The sequence below is a fragment of the Lepisma saccharinum genome, chromosome 10 (genome assembly GCF_977018435.1).
Source record: "Lepisma saccharinum chromosome 10, izLepSacc3.1, whole genome shotgun sequence".
Classification (NCBI taxonomy): domain Eukaryota; kingdom Metazoa; phylum Arthropoda; class Insecta; order Zygentoma; family Lepismatidae; genus Lepisma; species Lepisma saccharinum.
Window position 1 is genome coordinate 30,982,853 of NC_139238.1, and position 23,589 is coordinate 31,006,441.

General features: G+C 39.2%; 1 protein-coding gene across 1 annotated transcript; it reads right to left on the reverse strand.

The window, feature by feature from the left end:
* Window positions 1-264: 264 nt before the first annotated feature.
* On the reverse strand, window positions 265-14,429 carry LOC145994302 (protein takeout-like). The gene is made up of 6 exons (XM_083130404.1): window positions 14,329-14,429; window positions 12,178-12,270; window positions 6,959-7,106; window positions 4,854-4,987; window positions 2,149-2,298; window positions 265-538 (listed from the first exon to the last, which is right to left on the reverse strand). Exons 1-6 carry the CDS (start codon window positions 14,393-14,395, stop codon window positions 384-386), a joined length of 747 nt encoding a protein of 248 aa, XP_082986530.1. The 5' UTR covers window positions 14,396-14,429; the 3' UTR covers window positions 265-383.
* Window positions 14,430-23,589: the final 9,160 nt, after the last annotated feature.

Here is a 23,589-nt window from a genome sequence, read left to right on the forward strand (position 1 = left end):
AGGCGATTATTGTTGTACTTGAATTAGTTTACATTACTTCGGTTTCTGTCACATTTGGCTAATCGCGACGATGAGAATGAGTGATAAATGATGAAATTGATGCAAGGACACTCACAACGCACACGCATGCCCAGGCTGGAATTCGAACCCGGTATCGCTGATACACTGACAGAAAGAGAAATAAAAAATCACATTTAGGAAAGAACATTTAATGTGTCAACACTTCATGCTACAAAGCAATTTCCACATTTATCAGACACATCACACTCAACATCTTATCACAGGTTTTAATAAAGAAAAGCACTAACAATTGTCTACAACAATCGAAAGATACAAATAAATAGAGAACAGAGGATTTGACGAGAAGCAACAATGTTGCCAACTCAACTCTTGGGATACATCTCCGTGTATGGTACCTTGTCGAACACCCTCTTCGCTAGACCACCGAAGAGTTGAGATAGAGCGTCGTTGATTGAGGGTTTAAGCTCGCCTATGACCTCAATAAAATTTGAGTTGAGGAAATTGTTCATTGTGTCACCTGAAAATGCAACAATGTATTAGTATATTTTTACCCAAGAAGAATACAAGAAAATACAACTTTTGACACTGAACATAATAAATGAAGCCGATAATAAGTTTCTCTTGTTTTGTGTCAGCTTAATATATCAATATACATACATATAGTTAATATAGATAATAATATTACGTATATCAATAGCTCCATCTCCTATGTTTGAATCTAAGCTTATACATTAGTGTTCTTTCATTTAATTTTATCTTCATTTGTTCTCATTGTCTCGATTAGTCAACGTTACATTAGACTTGATTTTTTTACTTGGCGTAGATTTTCTGCTTACTTTGGCTAATCGCGACGCTGAGGATTAAAATGATTAAAGGACATTCACAAAGAACACCCATGCCCAGGTCGAGCTCAAACTCAGGACCCCTGGCATTGTAGCGCGCGGTGCTAACCACTACGCCACGGAGACCGCCATAAGAGCGACGCAAACATGAATGTCGCCAAAAGTTTTTTTCGGGCGACCTAAAATACATTACATATAGTGTACTGAAATGCATATTTATTCTAAGTTGTTATTAATTTTTACACACTTCGTTCAGGATAAAGCTTTGAAAAATTGGAGCAATTTCATCCATAATATTTATGTTGTGGAACTACTCACATGAAACACTAATTATTGCAGATTTGAAGGAACATGTCATGCAACTATTAAAGTACTATTATAGTTTAAATTATAACGTTTATAGATATAAACTTTCTGAATTTTACACTAAATTGTTTTACACTTTAATTTCCATCTTTCTTATATTTTGCTCTCTTGGACGTTTTCAAGTTTGGTTTTTCTCATAGCGTGTTATATTTTAATACATTAGATCTTCTACGAAACCTTTTCAACGGAAACATCCCTAAGCAAGCTCTAAGTTTTCTTTCCCCCGCTTCCGCCATCTGTTATTCTTATTATGAACTATTTTCTTGTGTTTACCCGTAACAATATTGGCTTGATTTACTTTAATAGCAGTGGCTGCGATTAGGAGGGCGTGGGGCAGTTGCCCGTTCCCGCTTTTTGTCTCCGCACAATGGCTTCTTAATGCTAAGCCTTGTCTGGCAAGAAAGTAAATTGCCCCCCCCCCCCCCAGTTTTGCCGCTACTGTTTAATAGTAATGTAAATCAATATTATTTTTACTTTTTCTTTCAGTTAGATTACCAATTTTTGAACCATTATAATTATCTCGAGGGAGTTGCGAAAAAATGTATTACTGGAACTAAGGAAATATATTTATTTAAATTTTGGATTTGAGTGTAGGGGGATAAAATATAAATTTGGCATAAATTATGTCAAATGAGAAGGAATTATGCCCGCTGTGTGTGTGTGTATACATCTGTAATTCGGCTACTAGAATATACATCAAATTTTCAAACCTAGAAACACGTTTCAACCTACTAAACATATGCGTTTGTAATTCTTGTTTATTTCATTCCGAAAGTAATTAAAAATGTTTACGGGAGAGAGTTAGACACATTGAATTCCTTCTCTATATACGAACTTGACTTCAATTCTGAACTATAACAACAGGAAACTAATATTTCTTACATTTACCTTAAGAACGATAATAATAAGCAACACTTACTTAATTGCTTGTTTCCATTGAATAAATTTCCAAGGTAGATACCGCCACCTTTAGGAAAGATGTGAAAAATGAATTTCTCTATTTGCATGTACGTCTTTCCTTTCTTAGTCACTGGTTTTCCATGAATGCGAACGAGGATATCAACATCTTCTGCAAAGATATTATGAGCCAATGCGTTACCAAAGAGAAATAGTATAACAACAATAATAACACAAAAGAATGTTCCTGGAAAGAAGAGGTGTGGTAGAAAGTTTCAAATATGTATGAAATGTCATCGAGAGAAATGGATATCAAGATATGACTATTACAGGACAACTGGAATAGGTGTTAATAGAGGTTGATACAGTACAAGGATGTGTGTATCAAGTGATAGAAGGTAATATACAACACATGGTATAACCTACATGCACTGTAAAGAAAGGAAGCGCAGGAACAACGACGAAAAGAAGAAGCAATATTCAGGTACAGAAGATAAAATTGTTACAAATTATTCTATGGGAAACCACAAGTGACAGAAAAAGAAATGAGATTCGATAAACAGGTGAAGAATAGATCAGAAGATTGAGTTTGTTTGGGCACATGAACAGAACGGAGCCAGAAGAGCTTACAATGAAGGTATGGGTTGCACAAAGAGTAGGAAAAGGGCCACATACAAGCACGAAGGACTGCGTGGAAACATCAAGATTAGAGAAGAAGGCATTTGAAGAAGATGGGAACAAGAAATGCATCTAGCAGGAGCTATATGGTTCACAAAGAGTGGGAAATGTGCTAAAAAGAAAACAAAAAATAGGTGGAGATTGAAAGACCAGAACATATAAAGGCTATATGATAGCAGGAAGAGTTTCAGTAAGAGAATGCAGCGTACAAATAGTGAGGAAAGGGCCTAAAAGAAAAGCAAGAATAGGTGGAAACATCAGAAAGTGGACACTGAGGGAAAAAAAGGGCATATGAAGAGAATGTGATACCAGAATGACTTGACTTCCAGGAAGAAAATACAGTGTAGAAAGAGTGAGGAAAGAGCCTAAAAGATGAACAAGAATTTATAGAAATAGCAGGAAGTGGAAGGTCATGCAGTGTACAAAGATACTAGTAAAAGAAGAGCAAGAATAGGTGGAAACAGCTGGATGTGGAAACTGAGGATAGAAGAAGGCGTATACATTTGAAGGATTCGGGGGATTCCCTTCTTTGCCTTGAACCATCTCACAATCTGGCTATGAGTGACACATCCCAACCAAGGATAACTATTTCTGACTCACTACATGCAAACTATATCATACAGGGGGCCCCGGGTTCGAAACCCGGTGGAGGTACAATGCGCAACGGTTCGGATCTCACTTTCAAATGTAGGTTCAGTCTCGATTAGCATATCTGTGCATAAAGTGGACTTAAAACAACTCAAATGAGCGCCATATCATACGTATAGAGTTCAGTATTGTTAATTTTTTAGACCCAAAGCTATGTTTTGAATACTCATTATATCTTAAACATTATAAAAAGATAGAATGCTGTTCATTACACGTGAGCAACACTGATAAGTGGGTATTTATTTTTATTTTGTTTCTGAGTTGAACCTCAAGGGCATTCCTTTGATGAAGAAAATAAAATCGAAAATCTTCAATTTATGTAAATACAAATTTTAATTTTGTTATAGTTTGTTTTTATGGTATGTATTTGCGTTCCTTTGATATGGAATTAGATTTTAAGCAATTACAGTTGAGACTGCTTTATACGTAACTCAGTTCTGCGCAATTCTGTTTTATACGTAAATTTCTGTGTCCCGACAAAATATAACTTCGGAACGTGGTAATTAAACCTTATTTGTACGTAATGCATTTATACGTAATTCGGTGTTATACGTACTAATTATCATAGAATGCAGTTGATTTGTACGTAACCAAGCTACAACAATGTGACAGAAGTATACATTCTTGTCGTTACAAAAACACAAATGCGAAATAGGACAGGCGGACATGATGGGTGTTGGTTTCGAGTTGCGAGAAAGATGAGACGGCAAGGAAGCAAGAAGAGGCGGCGCGCGGCATGAAATCAGAGGAGAGAGATTTGCCGCAGTTCAGAAAATGAAATACATTTTGTTTTGTACGAAATCGCAACACGAAAGTACACACATTAAAAATATACTTTTACATTCGTTTATTTACCACTTTATAACAGAAATAACCTGTATTTTATCTTGTTCCTCAAAATAGATACAATTACGTATTTTAATAGTGATATGACACGGTATCTAAATCTTATTTGTAAGTAATTCTAGTTTATACATATTATTTTCTCTTCACGTTGACATACATGTAACTCAGGTTCAACTGTAATGCTCAATTGTAAGCATACATAATATCTAGGTCAACACTGCTTGCGAGGTTTGAAATAAGGGAAACATATTATTAAATAGTTTCCTGGGCAGTTATTGGCAAATATCTATAAGATTATTAAGATAGAAAGCGTATTGAATCCAGCCCCACCCAATCCACTCTGATAACATCACGAACCGAACTCTGTAGCTGATGATGTGAACATAAGCAGCGAAGAATTCGGTTCATTAAAAAAATGACAATCTTCAAGAAGATATGACACCTGAAGCTACAGAGCATAACAAATATTTATAAAAACATCTCGAGATACAGACTTTAAAAAATGCACTCAACCTGTAACTACTGTGTAGGGTAGTAATTTTCGTTTCAACTTACCGAAACTTATATTACATTTGCCTTTTCCTGTAATTGGAAGCAGCAAGATTTTGCCTTGAATTTCGTAATCTCCCTCAATATGCAGTGCGGGGCCGGTCAAATTTCCTTCTAGGTAGTAATTGTCAGGATCAACTCTAGTAGGAAAAAAAATTAGGAACATGTAATCTATTGAAGAGCTGAAGGTATAGAAAGATAATGAAATAAAATAACAAACCAATAACATTAAATCCATTGACAACACCAGGGGGACGCAGGGAAAGTGAGATCCCCTGGTCTCCTGCCACAAGCACATTAAAACTACAGAATTGTACGCAAGTGCCCTCTGTTACATGGTATTTAACTGTATTTTAAATTCGTCCCCTTTTCTTAGGTCTGTGCTTATTACTAAGTTTTTGTGGCACCGTTACGGACTCTCGTAAAACATGAATAAATTTTGAGTTATATATATTTCAGTAATTCAGGTTTTCAAGGTAGGTTTCTGACAGAAGCGACAAGCGACACGGCTCCCTGCAACGCGATGCATTGAGGAAATACCAAGTCCAAGCGACACGTACAGTTTGTCGTGTCGCTTCGGTTCGGAAAAACAGCTAGTCGCCTGTCGCATGCTGCTTGGAAACGAACCTTCAGAAACAACTGCAACCTTTCGAACCAAAGTGACACGACAATCTGCACGTGTTGCCCTTTCCTCTATAGTGTGCATCGTGCCGCCTCAGTCTGGTGGTCGCGCATATATACGGATATAAAACATTTTCCGCATGCGCGACAACCAAACCGAGAAGATACGATGCACGTTATTGAGAAAACAGTCCCGTCAGAGCGACAAGAGACATGTGCAGCTGGTCGTGTCACTTGTCGCATGTCGCGTGTCGCTTCGGTCTGAGAGCTCTCTTAGAGTCTCTGGTTCTTTCCTTTTCCATTTACCTTTTTCTTATTAAGTATTTTGCCCATGGTCTGAATTAGTGAGGTGGCATTAATTTAATGAAATGTTTCTATATCCGTTATTCTTACAAGAAATGCTTTCACAAGAAGTAATTTTCAGAAGAGATATGAACTCTTCTTGTAAGTTCATTCTAAACAGATCGAATAAATATTCAATGAATGTAAATATAGTTTCATCAAATGATAATACTTTTAAATTTAAGAGAGAGAAAATAGAGAGTAACGGAGAACGGGAAAGAAAGAAGTAAAAATGAATTTTATCTAAAGACAACGGGAAGAAAAGGATGGAATAGAGAAAGCGTAATAAAAAGAAGGGAATGCGAAAAATCTAAAGAAACAAAAGGAGGAAGAAGAGAAGAACAAGGAAAATTAACAGAACAAAACAAGAAAGGAAATATTAACTGAAGAATACGGGATAGAAAAGAAGAACAAAGGAAAATTAACCGAGAAGGGAAAAATAATGGACAAAGGAAAATTAATTAAAGAAAACAAGAAAGGAAAGATGGAAAGGCGAAAATTAACTGAATTAAACGGGAAAGAAAGAAGAAAAAGGAATTAAATGGAAGGAAACAGCAAAGGAAAGAAGGAAAGGGGAATATTAACTCAATGAAACTGGAAAGGAAAGGAGGAAAAGGTAAATTAACTGAAGAGAAGCTGAGAGAAATGAAGGACAAAGAAAAATCAGATAAAATAGGGAATCAGTAGTATTACAAAAGAAAATAAACTGAACAACTTGAAAGGAAAGAAAAGGAAAGTTAACTGAAGAAAATGCGAGGGAAGAGCAAAGTAAAATTAACTCATAAATAAATGGACAACGGAGAATTAACTGAACGAACGTGAAATAAAAGAAGATCAAAGAAAAACTAACTGAGGAAAACGAGAACGAAAGGAACGAAGAAGGAAAATTAACAGAAGAGAGAAACATTGTAAGCATGAAAGTGAAGTTAATAATAGTGAAAATGCACGAAAGAAAGCACTATAGAAGCGGAAGCGAAAGGAGCAAACAGAGTAAAAGGAAGATAATGGAAAAATTAACAAAAAAATGCGAAAGGAATTTTTGAAAAGAGAGAAGTGAGAATGAAAGGATTGTAAAGTGAAAGCTTCATGTAGATAAAAGGATGAGAGTTGAAATGTAATTCTTTCGATTTGTCAACACGGCTGCTTACCTCACTGATGTGACGACTGCTCCTTTTATGCCATGGATTTTGGCGTCGGTGAAAGTGAGAACGAGACCGACGGGTCCCACCCCCTGATCAATCAGCAGCATCGGAACGGGGAGGGGATCGATGGGGGGAATCTTATATTCCCGAATTCCTGAAACGGAAGGAAGGAAGTCTGGTAACTGATCTCAAGTTATTCTAATTGCCAATGCTATATATATATAAAATCTTACGTGTCATCATCACTGGATAAGTTTGTTGTAAGAGAGTTTAAGAGGTGGCAGGTGAACAGCTCTTTGGTGGTCACCCTTGCTAAATTGTACCTACCTAAAATGTTTGGAATAACCGATAAATAGTTTCTTTTAATTGCTTTGAGTTACCAAGTTCGCTGCACTTACTGACTCTCTCTGCACTCACGCAAATAGTTGGTTACACGGTACAACACAGACTCATCTGCTTTATTGATTTGGTGTCAAGTATTTTTTTTTTTTGGTATCTGCACCGTTTGCACTACGTTCTGGAGCGGAGCAACGTGTAATGTATTTATTTAATTGTATTTATTTATTTATTTACTGCCCTCAACAGAGGTAAACCTCCAGACGGCAGAAAAAAAAACAAAGTACAAGAACAATGACTTGTGCAATAATTACATACATAAAATACCTATAGATATATAATTGTAGAATACAATGGAAAATAATGGGGAGAATAGTGATTCCGGAATGATTACAGTGTATTTGTTGTCATAATTCTGATTCAATCATTTCTTTATATAGTTTGAATGGCAATGAAAAATCTAAGGCCTGGTTATTCATTCAAAGCGTATTATACAAATCACACATTCTACTTAATGGACTGCTTTTATATTTCTCAGTTTTAGGAATTTTCGGAATCAGTAAGTTTCGCCCACGTAAATTACTTCTTCTCGTATTGAATTGTAGTTGACTGAGGAAATAACTATTGTCTAATATACCGTTTACAGTTTTATGTAAGTATGAGTGATACAGAATATTCCGCCTATTACAAAGGCTCTTAAAGTTAAATTCATGCAGCAAATTTTGATATGGCACATTATATTGTACTGGCTTATTATATTTTATATAATATAAATACCTCAAAAATTTCTTCTGTGTTCTCTCCACGATATTTTCATGCGATTTGTAGATTGGTGACCAGATAATAGAAGCATATTCCAGTCTACTTCTTACAATACTGTTGTACTGGGTGAGTCTTTTAAAAGAGGCCCCGTGGAAAATACGCTCCTTGCATGTAGGCAACCTTGGTGCACCGAAGAGAAGAGCGGGTTAGAGGACAGTCCAGGATATCGGTGCCAAGCATATTCGACAACATGACATGACATGACATATCCTGGACTGTTCTCTGCCCCGCTCTTCTCTTCGATGTATCAGGGTTGCCTACAAGCAAGGAGCACATTTTCCACGGGGCCTCTTTTAAAAGACTCACCCAGTATATGGTTGTTATACAGTTTATACTTCTGAAATTCTTAGTATTTCTAATAACGAAGCATAGTATTTTGTATTCGTTATTAACAGCATGTGAGATATGCTGTTTGAACGCTAAGGAATAATCAATAAGAACACCAAGGTCTTTTACGACGTGGTCACGTGGTACGTGCTAACTAATTAATTTGTTGAATCTTCTGAACTTGAGCACCGCTAATTCGTCTACTTGGATAAACATTTCCTTGCACCAGTCTGCACAACACCTATACCTTGTCCCAGCTAACTGTGGAGCAGGGCAGCGCATAGCGACAGAGAAGGAGGGAAATTGAGTGGACAAAGCCAATGCGAAGCACAGAAATAGGATATTTCCAGTCGCCTCCCTCCCTTCATTACGCAATCCCGTTCCTCTCACTGTTCATTGGTGGAGCCGTCTCGCGTCACTACTTGCGCAGAGACTTGTTCCTGTTCGCCTGCTCCACAGATAGTTGGGACAGGGTATAGTCAAGGAATGTTTTATACCAAATATTTTGTTTGACGTTACCAAGACGTGTTTTGTTACAAAGAAATCCGTTTTGTTTCCGTGCATGGGTGTTCGTTGGTGAGTGTTTACTCGTCAATTTAATCTATTCACGACTCATCGACGCGATTAGCCGAAAGTGGCAGAAAAGAAACTCTGAGGATAAACATTTTGTTGAATATGCAAGAAAATAGTTTCCCATAAGGAAATATTTGTTTGAATGGGCGAGAAACAAATAATTGTTCCCAGGAACATTTTTGCTAATCGTGCACATTTGCTTAGAGCTACAAAAAAGAAAAAGGAGTCAAATAGTTACAAAATTGAGTAAAAGGTACCAATTACTTTTAGTTTGTTCTTACCAAATGTTCGATTGAATTTATCTATGTCCCTAATCGCGCGAAGATGAGAATGGTGACGTCATGATGAAAGTGCTGAGATTGAGATTGAAACCTCTTGTTCATGTTACGCTGTAGCTAGACTCGTAAGCCAGACTCGCATAGTCAGATGGAGATGTTGGGTGAGAGTTATAACTCCAGAAACCACTATAGCTCTTTTCCGTTCTTACGGCGGTAGTTCTAGAAGTTGGCAGGGGCAGTGGGGAGCGGGGAAGCGACCAATCCAGTGCGATAAGAAACGCAGCAGCCAGTAGAACTAGGTTCACCTAGTAGTTCCTCCCCTCGACGTCGTGACTCTCGACGTCACCGTTGTTGTCTGGTTGATCTGCGGCGTAATCCCCACTTTCCTTGCCAGAACTAGGACCAGCCGCCGCACAGTGTGGTATATTCATAATCTAGCTGGACAAAAAATCAATTTTCGCATTTGGCAACATGGGTTAAATACTTGTTAATTTGCAAAGGAGTTGAACCATATTACATGAAACCAGGCTTTGTATTCCAAGAATTCACACTGAACAATAGAAAAAACGGTCTCACTAGCCGACTACCTGAGTTCCGCCTGCCAAGTGCTGCAAGCGATCGCGTCATTCGTCTGAGTTTGCTCGATGAATACGGTCTGTTTCTGTGTGCTAGTGGTGATTGTGTGGTGCTGTTATTTGCTTTCGTGTTTCAACGTAAGGTTACATTTGTTGGTGTATTATTATATGTTTTAGTTTAAGCATGAGCACCATCAGAAAAAGTCATTTTATTTTTGTATGAGAAAACGTATAAGTCAGTTTGGACTAGAGTTTTAGTACATTATATCGCATTATACAGATCTGTTATCCTAGTTTTCTGAAAGAGTTAGTTGTTACCTACACAAATCACGTTAATTTGTTTGCGAATGTTTGCGACACTCATACACCTTTTTAAATTACAGAATGACTATGCAAATTTCACGGCGGAATTTTTTCGACGTGTGGTATACCTTTGGTCTGTGTGGTATATATTTGTTGTACCTCTATATATTTGTACGACTATGTAGGTTCTTGTTTTTATATATTCTCTTGAATACTTTTCGTTTCTTCTGTGCTTTGGATTCATTGATATTCTTAACCGATTTAACGTAATCATTGTCATATATGTTATTATTAGTATGAAATATTTTCTTGAAATATATGTCTCAACCCTTGGCAGTGTTCTTGTATTTCATCTACAACACTTTACGGCATATATAACTTACATATTGAAGGCTAAATAATTTTGTCCAGCTAGAATACGAAAATACCACACTGTGCGCCGTAAGAGCGGAAAAGACCTATACTCCGTCCCAGGTATCTCTGAAGCAAGTGAACGAAAACAAGCAGTGACGCGAGACGGCTCCACCAATCAACAGGCGAGAGGGAATGGGATTGCGTGGAGGGGGGAAAGCGACTGCCCCCTTCGCAGCATCGCGTACTGCTTCGGTCTGTTCACTCGATTTCTCCCCTTCTCTGCCGCATAACAATTGAGCCGCTGACGTCATCTCAACGCAGTTGCTCACGTTCTACAAATAGGTTCGGCAATTAGACTGGTGAAATCAACAGGGCATGTTCGAAAGTGATCTGTCTCTACCAATTTCTTTCGGTTTTCCCAACTTCTACGCCTTAAACCTCCCTTACGGTATCTTACCTTTAGGTTACCAGTACAGAACCTCGAAACAATTTCTTGCCTCTTCCAAACGTGTTACATACGTCCAATCAAAATGTTAATTATTACGGTAATATTTGGATACCTACAGATTATGCAGTTCAGTATTGCGTAACCTTCTCGCACTCGCCTGTTTCATCACCTATTATAGGTTCAAATTTTGGTAATTTCCTATTTCATAGGGTACAAATGGCTGCATAACTTTATCACATATAATAACACAAATTACGTAAATATATTTTTCTTAATTGGATGGATTACGTTGGCCGAGAAAGTTGATTGGCTGTCATAGATTTGTTGAATTTCACATTCTCGTCAGAAAGGTGGAGGAACCTAACAATATGGCCTCTGTTTCACCTCATCGACCTCCGTGAAGAAGTGGTTAGCACAGCGCGCTGTGACACCAGAAATCCCGAGTTCGAATCGCCGCCTGGGCATGAGTGTTCTTCGTGAGCGTCTATCATCACCCATCATCATCTTCGCGATTAGCCAAAAGTGGCAGAAAAGCGACGTGAACTAAACCAAATCCATCGGTCAAGCCCGTTCACCTTATTTAAATCAGCTCTGAAGTATGTAAATCCTTATCTTCTAATGACGCAGGTTGAGTGTTCGAATCCCGGCCTGGTCATGACGCTCATGTCCCTTTATCAATTATATCAGGTCATCACTAATTTTTATCATAGCCTCGAATAATTTCTCAAGAGAGGCAGATATATATACATTTTTGTAGCTAGAATTCCGTTTGTGTAAATTTGCCCCCTACCCGAAAAAAAAATAATGGAAGTTGGCACCACTGATTCTCTTATTCGCAAAATGACAGAGAAATGACCTAAAATGCCCAAGACTGAAGTTTAACCCGATGTTAGAAGGCAATGTGTATTGTGGAGATGACAGCATTTCCGTTGATTTTCTTCTCAAGTGTTCCAGGTAAAATCGACTGATTCCTTGTTCATCTCGAACGAATCAACTGAGAGTACGAGCTCGGTCTTACCTGTGGGTTGAGCAAGTTGAAATATGTTTTAAAAGGTACAACCCATAGAGAAATTCTTAAGTAACATTCAGCTGGAGATTAGCTAGGGGTCTAGATTTGAATTTTGGATATTTCATGAACCCCTCATTGCGTTTCTTCCCTCAGTTGTTTAAACATAAGAGACGTAAAATTACATAAATACAAATAATTACCTTTCGTAGCTTCCTGGAACATTTTTTGAGCTGAGGACCTCACGCATTCGTTGATGTTAGGATCGCCATATTTGCAGATTTCAACGTAGTCGGCTGAAGGGAAAAGAAGTATATGAAATTGCAATCCAAGTTGAAAATCACTTGTTAAACTTTTTGAAAATATCACTAAATTATCAATGGATTTTAACATTTTATACTTCCTCAAGATACAGTTCTCCTTAATTTTGCTCTATACTCTGTCCTATGCAGTTTGTGGAGCATGCGAAACGAAAACGAGGCCTCTGCGCGAGCGTACTCAACCAATGAACACGTGAGAGGGTAAAGGATTGCATGGAGGTAAAAGCGGCTGCAGCTACCACCCGTTCGCAGCAGCGCGCACTGCCTTGCTAGGCACACACAAGCTTTCTCCCCGTCACTACCGTTATTCGCGGCGTTGCTCCACAGAGTGCGTGGACGTAGTATAGCTTCTGAGGGGAAATACACTGTGCCTGAAAACCTCATGTAATATGATCTTCCCATATCTTTTTTTTTTTTAGAAGAACATGACAAGACGCTGTGTAAGGTGACGTCCTGAAGTGAGGTGTTTCTCAGTCCGAAGAGGTAATTGTTCAATTTTGACACTCTGTTGCCTAATTCTAGTGATGGTCCCAGTTCTCTTATAGACGAGAGTAATGAGGACAATGCCTACCGACCATCAGATGATAGCTCTTGGTCTTAAGTCAATTAAGTAAAGAATAAAATAATTTATGGCTTGTCATACTATTGTGCCTGTAATTTCTAGAACTTTCTGGTGGGAAAATATTTGCTTCAAAATTATTTACGGCATCAAATAGATGTATTTTTAATCTGAAGTTCATCAGATCTCTTCGTAGATGAACAATTGTGGCTACTTAGACATCTAAAAGCTTTATGTTGCAATAGTGATCCACTATTATGTCCCTATTTTTATTCCACTATATATATGTCAGTATCGATATATTATCAATAATTTTACTGTTACATTATGCTCTGTTCTATGCCATTACATAATTTTGACAGAACTGTTGCCTGTTTTACGTTGGTCTAACCACGAAGAAGTGAAGATGGCGCATATGCAAGTATGGCACATGCTAGCAACTTTCGTTCATCCCATTGCTGCAACCTGGAACGATGTGGGTTATGTGCACTTTATGCATGATGGCGCCCTTCCCCATTTTGCGTTGATTTAACGAGAATGGCTTGGCAACGCTTTTCCAGGCCGCGTTATCGGACGACGCAGGAATGTTGATTGGCCACCGAGAAGCCCAGACTTGACCCATTGGATTTCTTTCTCTGGGGTACTTGAAAGACAAAGTGTATGCCATAAAACCGCGAGATTTGGACACTTTGGAAGCAGTGATTAGGGAGGAATGTGCACATGTGACAGGAGATATGTTGCAACGGGTTATCAGGAACATTGAACCCCGTCGGCAACGGTGTGTTGCTAAGCTGGCAAGGAGCAGTATAATATACAATTGAAAGTAACCATGTAAGTAATCATTAATCACAGATATATAGGGAAATAAAAATAGGGACATAATAGTGTATCACCCTGTAGTTCTTAAAGGAATTTAGAGAATGTGGCTTATCATATTGTTTGAACATGGCAAGCCACGAAATCATGCGCATTATTTTAGAAAAATATTGAACTTGAGTAAAGTAACACTTCAAACATACTTTTGTTTGAGTCGAACTCCAAGGGGACAACAAAAAAATGTTCGAATTATATCTATTCCAAAAATTCAGAAGTCTTGCGAACATTAAAGGATTAATAGCAATTATGAAACTTTTCAAAAGTAAAAACTCGCTCTTCTACTGAATACTTTACCGGGTGTGGCTTGTCATGTTTCGGTACCAAGCTCTTCACTGGCGTTCGAGGAGGGGGCTGCCTCCGAAATTTTGAGAAAGTCAACATTTACAAATAAAATAAGTGAAGAACTCTGGGAAAAAACAAAGTGATAAAATGCAAACCCCACATAAAATGATCCCCGATTGCCAATTTTGAGAATTGAAAGCTTTAAGAATACGAGATATCTTATTGTGTACGCAGCGCCTCCCGAAAAAAAAAAGAAATCCTGCGTATGCCAGTGAACGCATGCAGCATGTTGAGACGTCAGTCTAGGATATACTTACATAACTTTCCAAGTACCACACAGCTCGAGACAGCCAAGACGATGAACAGCCTTGCGTAGAAATACATCCTGTTGTCCTAGTCTGGTTACTCACACTTGTCGAAAGTAAGGCAGAGAATTAGCCGAAGCAATTCCTCCCGCCGGTATATATGAATGGTCACGAGGGCAGTAAAAAACAGTGCGAGAAGCTGCAATTGGCCAGCGAAGCTGTGAGCGTCCCTTCACGTGCCAATTGCATCGTGTTTACGAACCCCACGTGAGCAGAAATGCCAGGGCAATTCGCACGCGTGGAACCCAGAGAGTCCGCCTACTTTTTGCTTGGATATTTCCTTGTAGCAGGAAATATGCTCAAGGGCGACAACGCTACCAGACTTTACCTCATTACGCGTCGAAATTCCGGTCCCCTTCCTCATCCCCCCTAACCCCTTTTCACCTGTGTTACAATGCCCTCTGTCAACCTTCCCGCTTCCACGTGTAAAATTGCGAGAAGTGGTATGCAAAGAGCGGCACGTGTAAATGATGAATCGCCTACAGCAATTCATAGAGGGGAATCCCCACTAACAAAGTTGTTGTGGATAATACCTTACCTGTTTTACCAGTGTTACTGTAACGAAAAGCTTCAACCAAATTCTACAGGCACAAACGTTAAGTTTACAGAAATCTGAAACGGAAAATTTTGTCATTGTCGTAAATCTTGTTCCGGTTTTCACAGGCACAAAGGCAACGATAGAGCTTATGTACTGAAACGGTTAGCTCTCTCTGGTTTATACTGGCACAGAACTACGATAGAGCAATGTACTGAAACGGAAAGCTTTCCCTGTTTTTTACAGGCACCAAGCAACGATAGAACTATGTACTGAAACGGTAAGCTTTCTCTGGTTTCTACAGGCACAAAGCTACGATAGAGATATGTACTGAAACGGAAGACTTTCCCTGGTTTTTACAGGCAGAAAGCTACGATAGAGCTGTGTACTGAAACGGAAAGCTTTCCCTGGTTTCTACAGGCACAAAGCTACGATAGAGATATGTACTGAAACGGAAAGCTTTCCCTGGTTTTTAAAGGCAGAAAGCTACGATAGAGCTGTGTACTGAAACGGAAAGCTTTCCCTGGTTTTTACAGGCACAAAGCTACGATAGAGATATGTACTGAAACGGAAAGCTTTCCCTGGTTTTTACAGGCAGAAAGCTACGATAGAGCTGTGTACTGAAACGGAAAGCTTTCCCTGGTTTCTACAGGCACAAAGCTACGATAGAGATATGTACTGAAACGGAAAGCTTTCCCTGTTTTTTACAGGCAGAAAGCTACGATAGAGCTATGTACTGAAACGGAAAGCTTTCCCTGGTTTATACTGGCACAAAGCTACGATAGAGCTGTGTACTGAAAAGGAAAACTTTGTACGGGTCTTACATGCACCAAGAAACGACAGAGGTACCCGCTGAACTGAAATGTTTGTCCGTGTTACAAGCACAAGAAAACAACGATAGAGCTGTGTATTAAAACGGAAAACTTTGTCCAGTTTTCCTATGTGTACAAATCTATCATAGAAATGGATAGATTTGCCCGGTTTTTACAGCCACAAAGCTGTGATAGAAGTACGTACCTCCTGAACTGAAAACTTTCGCCGGTTTTCAGGCACAAATATTTAATATCTCTCCTAAAAGGAATTACATATAATAATTGTTATTGAAGTTTTCAAAGATAAATATTTAATTATATTTTTCTTGGTACACACAAATTCTGTATCTACTTTGTTCCGTATACAGAAATGATTATTAATTTTATTAATAACGAGTTTATTACCTTTTTTATTGGAGTGTTCCTGATGACGTAGTGGTAACGTAGTCGCCTCGTAATCAAGGAGTCCCGTGTTCGATATCCTGTGGCGAAATATTGCACAGTGGTTCGATTGATTGATTGGTTTTTTTTATTGTTTTAAGTCCACTTTATGCACAATAAAGTTAATCGGGACTGGACCTACAGTTTAAAGTGGGATCCGAACCACTTGTGTCTCCAGCGGGTATCGAACCCGGGCCCCTTTGATTAAGAGGGGTTAAAGTATCCCGGGTTCGATAACCGGTGGAGGCACAGGTGGACTGTAGGTCCAGTCCCAATTAGCCTATCTGTGTATAAAGTGGACTTTGAACAAAAATTCAAAATTATTTTATTGTTATTTATGTTATTTTGAAATATCAAAATCTAAATATTCATTTACAAGGACATGGTTGACGCAACATTTTAACTTCTCCACATTTTAACTTCTCCACCACAGTATACCTGCTACGGTAATAAAAAAGTGGAGGGAAACATTTAATTGTACTCGTATCTTTTCACAACCGACAATAGATGTAGTGAACCCTCCGTTATTTTAGTCAAGCACAACTTCCCGTTGATGACGTCAATTCAGCATTTGCCATCCAGAGCGGCAGGTTCCATGACGTAACAGGTTAATTGTTGGGGCAGGCCACAACGGAGGCGAATTAATGAATTATAATGGGTGTTACATGCGGGGTTCCCTCACAACTATAACATATTGCCTTCTCCAACTTGCATTGTTGTTGATTACGATTCGAAAGAGAGAGAGAGAATGAAAGAGAAATAAAATAGAGAGAAAGAGAAAATGAGAGAGAAATAGAATAGAGAGATAAAATGAAAGAGAAACAAAACAGAGAGAGAGAATGAAAGAGAAATAAAATAGAGAGAGGAGAAAATGAGAGAGAAATAAAATGGGGAGAGAGAAAAAGAGAATAAGGGAGAAGAAAAATCGCAAAAAGAAGGCTAGAGAAAGGGAGAGAGAGAAAGAGAGAGAGAGAATGAAAGATAAATAAAATAGAGAGAGAAAGTGAAAATGAGAAAGAAATAGAATAGAGAGAGAAAATGAAAGAAATAAAAAACAAAATGAGAGAGAGAGAGAAAATGAAATAGAAAAAAAGAGAGAGAGAGAGAGTGAAAGAGAAATAAAATAGAGAGAGAGGGGAGAAAATGAGAGAGAAATAAATGGAGAGAGAGAGAGAGAGAGAGAGAGAGAGAGAGAGAGAGAGAGAGATAGTGAGGGAGAAGAAGAATCGCAAAAAGAAGGCTAGAGAGAGAGTGTTTGAAGGGGACAGAAGAAAGTGTACAGTACATATGAGGCTGAAACAGGAAAGAAAAGATCATCAAAATTTAGAACGAAAGAAGCAAACACTAAAATAAGATAGGAAGGCCAAAATGTAAAAAGAAGATATACAGTAATGCTAATGTTACAAAGGTAGAACAAGTATACTTTTCTCCCAATTTCAAGAGAGTCCACTGACCTCTCTTCTTGCGTACGTGCACCTACGGAAAGAAAACAACATTGGCCAGACAAATCCCCAGATTTTTCCATGGATGAATCAAGCTTTAGTCGCGAGAGACGATCAGGTTTTTCAAGAGAAGCAACCAGTTACACAATCTCAAAATCGCTGAGGGAGGAAGAAGCAAAAATTGCGAGTGTTGATTCTTGTTTTCGGCTTCTTGCGTAATTGTGCGTGCTGCACGTTTCCCAATTGTTGCCTCTTCTAAGAACTTGAGGCGACATAGGAAATGACCTAGGTCGAAGAAGGTACATGCTTCTGGAAAGAAGCGCTGCTCTTTTGTTCTTTATGACGGTATTTTTCTTCCTCCTTGCACCGTCAAGCGTTGCTCAATTGTGAAGGGATTCCCTTTGGAAGGCAATTTTCAACGTTTTTCTCCTGGATGAAATCTTTATATGGCCCTTAATTGCTTGGCTGGCTAATTGGTCTGTCTGGGAAGGTTCTGTATACTTTATATAATGAACAAGAAAAGAACACATACACAAATGGAGAGAGAGAGAGAAAGAAAGAGATATACTCCATCCCAGGAATCTTTGGGGCAACGCCGCGCATAACGGCAGAGGAGAAGAGAAAGCGAGTGGGCTTGTATCCATACCACCTCTCACTTGTTAATTGCTTGAGTCATCTGTACTATGTCCCAGGAATATGTGCAACAAGGCCGCTCATAACAGTATAGAAGGGGAGAAAGCGAGCATGCTGTTCAAAGCAGTGCTCGTTGGTGCAAACGGATGGTAGCTGTAGACACGTTATCCCCTACATATCTCATCTTTCCCTCTAGAATAACTACCTGCGCAGAGGACTAGTTTTTGTTCGATTGCTCCAGAGACTCCTAGACCAAACTATAGAGTGTTTGTTTCCTCCACGTTTTGCTCAGATAGACTAATCACTACTCCACCTACAGATTAAAGTGTGAATCGCTGTGTAACGTGCATCCAGAAGGAATTCATCTCGGGTCTCTTAATTACAAGGCAACAGCGTAAGCTACTTCGCTATCAGAGTGACCTTAAAAGAGGGAGAAAGGAAACGATATACGAAGACAGCGATTTAAACTGACAATGTATATAAACATATACCGGGTGTCCCAGAAGTCTTTCCCTGATTACAAACTTTATTCATATCCGCTATATACAATGAAGAGATGTGAAAGTGGTGCCAAAATGTTGAAAAGCTAACCAAGTTTTTTTGTTGCAGGTTTCAGTAACGTGGCTGTAGTGTAGCAGTGTCAGTGCCCAGAAAACCGGAAATGTTCACAAATCAGGAAAAAGATCAGTGTGTCCTCTGGTATCACGAGACCTGGTCACCAATAACAGTGCAGAGGAACTTTCAAACAACGTATGGAAAGATGCCGCCCGATGTCGAGAGCATTAAATAGTGGTATGACAAGTTCAAGACCAGAGAATATGTTGCTGACTTACCGAGAAGTGGCCGACCATCAACCATAGCGATTTCAAACAACGTAAAAAATCAGTCAAAAAGTTCTCTTAATGATATCTTACACAAATCTTTACTGTTTCGTGCATACAAAGTGCAAACTGTACAGGCTTTGTTGCCTAATGATACCAGGGGACACACTGAGCTTTTCCCTGATTTGTGAACATTTCTAGTTTCCTGGGCACTGACACTGCTACACTACAGCCACGTTACTGAAACCTGGAAAAAAAACAACTTGGTTAGCTTTTCAACATTTTGACACAACTTTCACATCTCTACTTTGTATAAAGCGGATATGAATAAAGTTTGTAATCAGGGAAATACTTCTGGGACACCCTGTATAATGTTTATATCGAAAAAAGCGGAAATCCGAAAAGATGTAGGTACTGATCTGAATAAAAGAAGTACACCCCCGGCGCCACATATGTGACTAGGTCTCGGGTTCGAATCCTGACCTGGGAATGGGTGTTTCTTGCGAATCACATCATAACTCATCTTCATCTTCGCAATTAGTCAAAAAGCGAAGTAAAATAAATAACACTAATCAACATACGTTAATAGCTTTATTAACATAGATAGGTGATACGTACAGTCACCAGCAATAAAAAAATGTGACACCTAGATCCTGATTCCCTGCAAGGAGTTACGTATGTTGCCTAACTCAACGGCGTTAAGTGGATTTTGACTTGCTGAGTTGAGTTGGTGTTTTAAGTCTACTTTACTTTCTCTACAGTAAGGCTAATCGGGACTGGACCTACAGACTAAAGTGGGATCCGAAAGTGTCTCCACCGGGTATCGAACCCGGAACCCCTTGGTTACAAGACAATGACGCTACCACTGCACCATAGGGGAATCCTTAAGTGGATTTTAAAAGCACATTTTCAATGGCACCTTCTACCAACACCGCAAGATTAGGCAACACACATAACAGTTCTCTGAATGTTAGTGACAATGGTACTACATTAACATGCCATGTAAATAGAACATTATCCATTGTCTAGTACTTTAAGTACTATTATAACACTAAGTTTCAAGTGATCAACTCTTCTCTCGTCTTCAGCACTAGAAAATGGATAATGTTCAATTAACCAGTGGAGGCACATAGTGGTTCGGATCCCACTTTCAACTGTAGGTCCAGTCCCGATTAGCCTTACTGTGCACAAAGTGGACTTAAATCACCAAATCAATCAATGTTTAATTAACATAGCATGCTAACACACACAACGCCTTGCAGGGAAAAGAGTGTTTCAGGAACTATGTGTCCTATTTTCATTGAAATGACTGTACAAGATGAAGCAAATGACCTTGGGACAGACCGATAAGTAACAGTCCACTATAAAGTCGACACGCTTTTTTACCTGCCTGTATAATGGAAAGCAGAATTACTCATACATTGAATCTCAGCAGGCCAGCGGAACGGCACTTGTCTTCCTGCATCCAGAAAACACGCTCGGTACCTCATTACGTTGCCTGAGGTTGCAGAAACTTGTTCTGGCCTGAAAGCGGGGAACATACCTTCTTTCCTTGCTAGGAAGATGTGGATATTGGTGTACGCAGAAAGGGAAAGTTGGTGACCTTACTGGAACTGGTCACAAACAGAAGGCCAATGTCAGATCGGGAGAAAGTTGATCTTGAATTGAAAAGAATGTGGCAGGCAGACACACGGATTTGGTCACGACTGACATTTCATAGAGCTGATACACTTCCTAGAGAACGTGAATTGCAGTAGAGATAAGATTAGGGTTGGCATATACAGGGGAAGCAGCAAGCGGAAATTGAAGCGAAAAATACAGGCTGTGTCAGGACTCGAACTCGGTACTCTGAGTAACAGATTTCACTGGATTATTACTGACTGAGATGATTCCCACGCATGTAAAAACAGCGGAACCTTAAAATTTTGGCGAAGCGTGGTGTGGTTCGGTACCAGTACTTCAGTTTCAACCATTCTAGTCCAGGCAAACTAAAGCAATTTTGACTCAAACCTGGGCAAAATTGCTTCAGAAGCTTTTTAAACAATTTCTAGCTCAGAAAACATTGCTGAATAACATATCCAAAACCAGACAAAATCGGACCACGGGAATACCCGTAAAAACGGATTTCAAAATTGTGAATTTACTAATATTTGATTTGTGAATCATTTTTAAATTTTTTGTATTATGACTTACAATTTGTGTTTCTTGTTGAGTCAAATTATATTGTGCCTTTTAAGAACGTAAGTCTCTAAATTGTGCACCATTTGTGAAGAAAAAAAATGGACTATGGGCAAGAGGTAGTTAAAATATGATCACCACGAGTGACCAGCATTGCATGTAACTTGATAAATGCTGATATAATCGACTCGTGGACGATTTGCAGTTGCAAACTATGCTGTAGATTCTCTCCATCATTGCAGAAGCCGGACATCACAATTACCCCAAGCCTATATACCTGTACTTGCATAAAACGTTGTTTCTCGTCCGAAAATCCAACCGTGCAGAAAATATTCCTGGGAGGTAAATTTGTGACAAGATGAAGTGACAGATTATGGGCCGGACTCGGATTGAGTTTTAAGTTTTCATTTTAAGTTCACTTTATGCACTGAAAGGCTAATTGGGGCTGGACCTACAGTTTAAAGTGGGATCCGAACCACTATGTTCCTCCACCGGGTATCGAATCCGAGAACCTGTGTCGGACTCGGATCAGACCTCGTAATAGAACAAGTACTAATTCATTCCCTGCAAAGCAGGCGAGGACTGTCACGAGGAAGCCGATTTGCAGAAATCCAGAAGGCACATCGCTGTTTTCCACATGCCTGTGTTCCACTTACAACTTAGCAAAGCAAGAATATTCCAGAGTTTTGTTGGAGAGTAGTGAACAACACAACAAAATGTGAGAAAGTAGACAAACGGGAGACCGTAATGATATTTAAAAAAAATTAAGCGAAGGACTGGAATCCATATCCCCATTCCATTTTGACTCAAGATTCTGTAACATTAGACAGGAGTCACAATTGGTCCAGGAGTTAATTTTGATGAATTGCATTCCAAAGGTACGAACATCGTCTTCAAAATAATTGAGAAAGAGGTGTTCAAATGTTATGCAAAAAGGTTAACAAAGTAAAAACCGTAGGATTTTCTTCTTCTGCTTTTGTTGTGAGCCCTGTCGGATACAGTATACAAGTAGATGCAGCACTCTTTCAGAAAATGGAAACTTTTGCCACTGGTGGTCTCACTGGAAGATGGCATGTCTTACGAGGTTTGTGCATTATTCAAATGGTAAAGTATGTTGAGAAGAGCCAACAAGTCTCAGTTAGGTCATGCAATACTCAAGTACACCAACAAAGTACGAATGGAGGAAGTTCAGTGTACAAGCCAGTGCGTTATGGATGGTGGATCTATTCTACATTGAGTTCCATTGCGTAAAAAGGAGACACACAAGAACATTGAAATGTCTGAAAGAAACAGATGGAAGGGCTATCGTTGTTTCTGATGGCTACAGTGGCTCTCCTACGATGGGAAGACGTTGCACCAAGACCAGTAGGAATATTATTTCAACGTCGGCAACGAAGACACTTCCTAGCTAATGAAAAAACAACCTATTTCTCTTATACGAGTCGGTGAGACAATGAAGAAGGACTGGTGTGCTGTGTACAACACAGGTGAGGATGCTCAAGTGGACAGTCTCATCATCACAAAATGCAAATAATATTTGCACAATAGTATTCGAGGGAAGAGGCCGACGACTTGCTTCTGTGCCAAGCCGAGATATGGTTTCAAGTATCACAGTGACATAAGGCGGGCATCTCCCCCCACTGTGTTCGATATCCTCAGAGATTGTTGGGTCGTGACATCCGCAAGCTCCTCCTGTTTCTGTAGGTTTCACCGGTGTAATGCCACACCCAGAATTTTCTAGCCTGCCCGATAACGTCCGTCACCTTGTATTCAATGGGCTCAGGGTTCAATACCTGGTGGAGGTACGTAGTGATTAGGATCCACTTTAAACTGCATCAACTCCTGGTCAGCGTATCTGTGAATAAAGTGAACCTAAAAGAAAAAACTCGAAACCACATCCAGAATGTGTTCAATTGGGAAATCCTCAGCATTAAGCAAACTGATGAAGGTGACTGAGCTGCGTTCAGCTGCAAACATTCAGACATTGAAGCCGTTGGAAGAAAAGCAATGCTTCTGTTGTATGACTACAAGTCGTTGGAATCCACAAACGAACTATGTCGTCGAATGTTAATTGAAAGATAGGGGCAGCTACACCCATTGTTACGCCTGAGTGTTTACCACCTACCGATCCGTCCACAAAGTATCATAGCTTTTGCACACGTTTTCAATTAATAATCTAGAAGTATATAGAAGAGATGATCAAGGCAGATGGATGGGGTTGTATGTAAAGAATAATTCCTGCTATGGGTGATCTATACCCACTGCATCCAGATTTCCTACTTAAGATCATTTGCTGTTCCTACACGACGAAACATGAATCTTCACGATGTGGATGCAAGCGTAATCGATTG

What these genes read in the sequence shown, in the direction of transcription:
- LOC145994302 (XM_083130404.1), bottom strand. Translation starts at nt 14,395, where the DNA reads ATGTATTTCTACGCAAGGCTGTTCATCGTCTTGGCTGTCTCGAGCTGT. An exon ending in GCAGTCGTCACATCAGTGAG is followed by an intron (nt 4,988 to 6,958) that starts GTAAGCAGCCGT and finishes TTTTCCTACTAG; the next exon opens with AGTTGATCCTGACAATTACT. An exon ending in CAAATGTAATATAAGTTTCG is followed by an intron (nt 2,299 to 4,853) that starts GTAAGTTGAAAC and finishes ATATCTTTGCAG; the next exon opens with AAGATGTTGATATCCTCGTT.